Genomic DNA, 3,958 nt, shown 5'->3' with positions numbered 1-3,958 from the left:
ATGTGTGGCTGCAGAACAAGTGTTCCCAGTATGAAGCAGAACTCAGTCAGTCAGCCAGCTCCTGCTTCCACCAAAAAAGGCCCTCCAGCTGCTGCAGGCATGCCCAAGGGGTAAGTCATTGCTTTGTTATGGCATCTGGGTGATCTGCCATTTGTGTTGAAACTCATGATCTGGGTGTGTTTGTCTCTATCACATGCTCTGTAATTAGTTTCTATCAATTCAGCACAAGGTTAGCAGGTTTTAGGTTTTGATTGAAAGCAGGGGGGGTGATTCTCATGAATGTGAGTCCTGCTGGAAATAAAAGCTATGTGCCTGCTCCAAACAGAGAGCATTGGTGAGGAGGGGATGGCTGACCCCTCTCTACTTTCCTGGGAATGGGTATAAAACTGGGAAGTCTCTGGGACCTCTTTCATGTTTATGAAGAAGTTATATGAAGTGTGTTGCAATGTCCCTCACTTAAAATTAATAATCAACTTTAGTAACAACTCCAGGCTACTCACTTAGGTGAGGGATTAGAAGCTGTGTGATGTTCTTGTGCTTCTTGTAGAGGCCATTTTCCTTTCAGCTCTGAAGGAAAGACACTGTCCCTTGGGAAGCTCTGAGTTCCTGGGTGATTAAATAAAACAGAAATGAGCAAGCTCATTCTTGGAGAAATTCAATACCCAACACAATTTACCAAGTGATAATTGTGCCTCTCTGCTTTCTCACCACCAGCGTACCCATTGCCAAGCAGCTGGCATCAATAAAAGGTAAGGGGAGCCCTTCATTGCCCCTTTGGGGTTCAGGCCCTTCACAGCCCACGTGCAGAAAGTTCTGGCACTGTCACAGGGCTTGCAGAGGCCGTGCAGATCCTCAGCTGATGCAAGACAGGAGAGTCTCATGGGTCCCTGTGCCATGTACTCCTGTGTTTACATCTCCTCTTGTGCTTGCCTTTTCATAAAAAATCACAGCATAAATGTGTAACCTCTGCTAACAGAGGCTTGTGAGCATGCAGTCTTTCACAGTCATGCACGAGAGGGGAATGAATCCAGCCCAGATCCCAAGTATGCCATAATGCTGAAATGCAGCACTGGTGCTCAGACACGAATGGTCCTGTGCAGCCAGGCTTCCAAATGGGCCGTGTTTTCCCAGATGCAGGTCTTGGGAGTCCAAATACACCCAGGAGATGGTCACCGTGGCCTGTCCCCATGGTGTGGCAGGTCCTTGCTGGATGCCCAGGGTCAGGATAGGCCAGATGGGTCTCAAGCCCACCATGCTGTGTCACAGCCCTAGCTCCAAAGGAAAGCTTCCTTCAGGGTGTGATTGCATGGGATATGAGACATGTTGCTGGCCCATTCCAAATAAAATCTGGGCCAGATCCTCTGTGGGTATAAACAGTTTCAGTCTCATTAACTTTAATGAAACTACACAGATTTCCACCCACCCAGGATAGTTTTAACAGATTCCTTTCAATTACATCTCAAAAGCTTTTTTTTTTGGGGGGGGGGATAAACTTTTCCTCCCTCCAGCTCTACGAAAAGGCTCAGACCTTGAAAAGGCTTTTGCCACAGCAGCTTTGGTGTATAACAATTATGCTGATCCTGAGAGCAAGCTCAGCAAATCTGAAACCAAGAGCTTACTGCAGTCCCAGTTCTGGCATTTCATACAGGTGAGGGGGTCTACAGGCATTTCATACAGGTGAGGGTGGCACTGGGACAGCCCTGGCTGGGCACTTTGGGTGCAGGAATGGCAGCTCGGGCTCTCTCCTGCAGCTTGGCAAGCATCAGTCCATGGAGTAATCCCAAGTGATACTTTAGGGATTTGGTACAAACATTCTGTGACTTAGTTGCTTTATGTTGAGCCTGTGTCTAACACAGGGCCAAAGGAAGGGGACAGCAACAAACCACGGCTGATGCCTGCTTGAATTTCTTTAATGAAAACAGGGCAATTGCAAAAAAAAAAATTAAAAAACCCTTGGATGATGACAAGAGGCTGGTTTTATGAAGAGAAGAAACTCGTGGCATTTAATGAGGTGTTTGGTGGTTTGCCAGAGCACAGGACCAGCGCTGAGAGCCAGCCCTGTGCCACAGAGCTGTGTTCACTGCAGTCACTGGTGGGGTTCCTGGGAGAGAGGGGCAGAAAGCCCTCACCCACCTGGCTGGGTATGGTGAAAAACCATCATAGCAGCACTTGTGGCTGTAAACTTCCTGCAGGGTTTTTTCTCCCCTCCCTAAATTAAAAAAAAAAAAAAAAAAAAAAAAAAAAGGTAGGAAAAGCTATATAGGACTAATAAAAAAGATTTCAAATAAATAAATGAGAGAGGTAATAACTTTACGTCCAAAAATAAAAAAATCATATGACTGGTTGGGGAGGGGAAATTGGCACCAAATTAGAAACTAGGCACCTTATTGAAAATATTACTGAAAGCAATTAAGCTTGGGATCCTGAGATGGTTTGGAAATTATTAAGCTAAAACACTACCCTGAAACTCTAGCAAGCTTTTTTCATTAGGAAATATAAATAATAGATATGTTACAGAATTTTAATAATCCATTCCAACAGGAATGCCCAAGAGGACTAAGAGTAGCAGTACTAAAGTTATGCCTGTAAAATCAACAGTTTCTGAGACCTTATGATATGTATTTGTATATATTTGAATATTAAATTTAAGAGGGTTGTCGGTTGGTTGTTTCCTCCTCCCAGTTTTATCAAGACACAGGACTCCCTTTTTTTCCTAGCAGTTACCAGCTAGATCATCATCATTGTCAGATTTTCAGTCATGATTAGGTGTCTTTTAGACATAAAGATATATTCTGGATTCTGATGGAAACTTTGAGGACTGGTTGTTCTCGTTTCTGACTGCAATAATATTTCTGTTTGAATTTCTTTGGTTACCTTTTGAAAGACTAATATGAATGTGGACATAAAAAACTGAATGGGAAAATAAAAAATACATTAATATTTACATAGGTAGATGTCTTTTTGTTCCTAATGATGCAATTAAAAAGGAACTTCATTTTTTCTTTCTATTTAAAATCCTCCATAGGGCCAAGAAAACAAACCAAAATACCAGGAAATAATTTCTTCCTTGGATGAAGAGTCAGAGAACAAAATTAATTTTGAAGATTTCATGATCATGTTAGTCAGTCTCACTCTAATGTCTGACCTGCTGCAGGAGATCAAAAATGTGAAAATTACAAAATGATCTGTGATTTTAAAGAAGAAATTGCCTGGCACCATATGAGGAAAGCATGAGTGAGGTACACACAGATACCACTGTGTGCCTGGATACCCACTGCTGGTCCCTTTTAAATGGAATAAAGTTGTGTCCAAACCCACCTGAACTTACTCCTCTCTTCAGCTATCCGTGGCATCAGTGCTCAGGGCTTTGTGCCCACTGCATCTGTGCTTTGGGAGAGTGACTGGCTCCTGCTGGTCCAAGACCAGTTAACAGCTGGGGGCAACCCCCAGCCCAGTTTAATGCCAGGGAAGGGCAGCCCAGGCTCTCCCAGACATCTCCATCCTCTCCCTACAGTAGTGTGGGAGATGATGGAGAGACAGCTGCCAAAATATGCAGCTGCCAAAATGTCCAGGAGTCAGGGCTGCCCAGCTCCCCAGGCTCTCCCAGTCACCCCAGGGGGCTTCAGCCCTGAGCAGGGCATTACCAGTGATGGGTTTCACCATGGACAGTGACCACAAAATCTGGTGCTGTCCTAGGTAAAGATTGATTTTAGCCTGTGTGGTTTCCACCCCGCCATTAACCCTGCTGAAGGGAGCATTTGTTTACTTTTATTTCCTCCTCCAACTGCTTTTTTCGATGAGACATCACAATGGAAGGAATTTCAAGGAATACTCTGGCAATGCTGTGCTTGTATGACCAGGGGAATGACCTAGACATGCCAGCCAGCTGAATCTGCTGTTCCATGAAACTGAAAAGCAGAAACCAGATAAGAGGTGTTCCAAACCAGGGATGGTGGGG

At 44.4% G+C, this 3,958-nt stretch overlaps 1 protein-coding gene across 1 annotated transcript; it reads left to right on the top strand.

The window, feature by feature from the left end:
• On the top strand, positions 1-3,317 carry SNTN (sentan, cilia apical structure protein). The gene is made up of 4 exons (XM_053953844.1): positions 1-110; positions 715-749; positions 1,509-1,648; positions 3,026-3,317. The coding sequence occupies exons 1-4, from the start codon at positions 1-3 to the stop codon at positions 3,182-3,184; spliced, it is 444 nt and encodes a 147-aa protein (XP_053809819.1). The 3' UTR covers positions 3,185-3,317.
• Positions 3,318-3,958: the final 641 nt, after the last annotated feature.

This window comes from Vidua chalybeata, chromosome 12 (genome assembly GCF_026979565.1).
Source record: "Vidua chalybeata isolate OUT-0048 chromosome 12, bVidCha1 merged haplotype, whole genome shotgun sequence".
NCBI lineage: Eukaryota > Metazoa > Chordata > Aves > Passeriformes > Viduidae > Vidua > Vidua chalybeata.
Note: the sequence above shows the minus strand (reverse complement) of the source record. Positions and strands in the feature narration are given on the sequence as shown.

Bases quoted from the DNA above. Each gene is read 5' to 3' on its own strand.
- SNTN (XM_053953844.1), top strand. From the start codon at position 1: ATGTGTGGCTGCAGAACAAGTGTTCCCAGTATGAAGCAGAACTCAGTC. The intron at 111-714 runs GTAAGTCATTGC...TCTCACCACCAG, and splicing joins GCTGCAGGCATGCCCAAGGG to CGTACCCATTGCCAAGCAGC. The intron at 1,649-3,025 runs GTGAGGGGGTCT...AATCCTCCATAG, and splicing joins AGTTCTGGCATTTCATACAG to GGCCAAGAAAACAAACCAAA.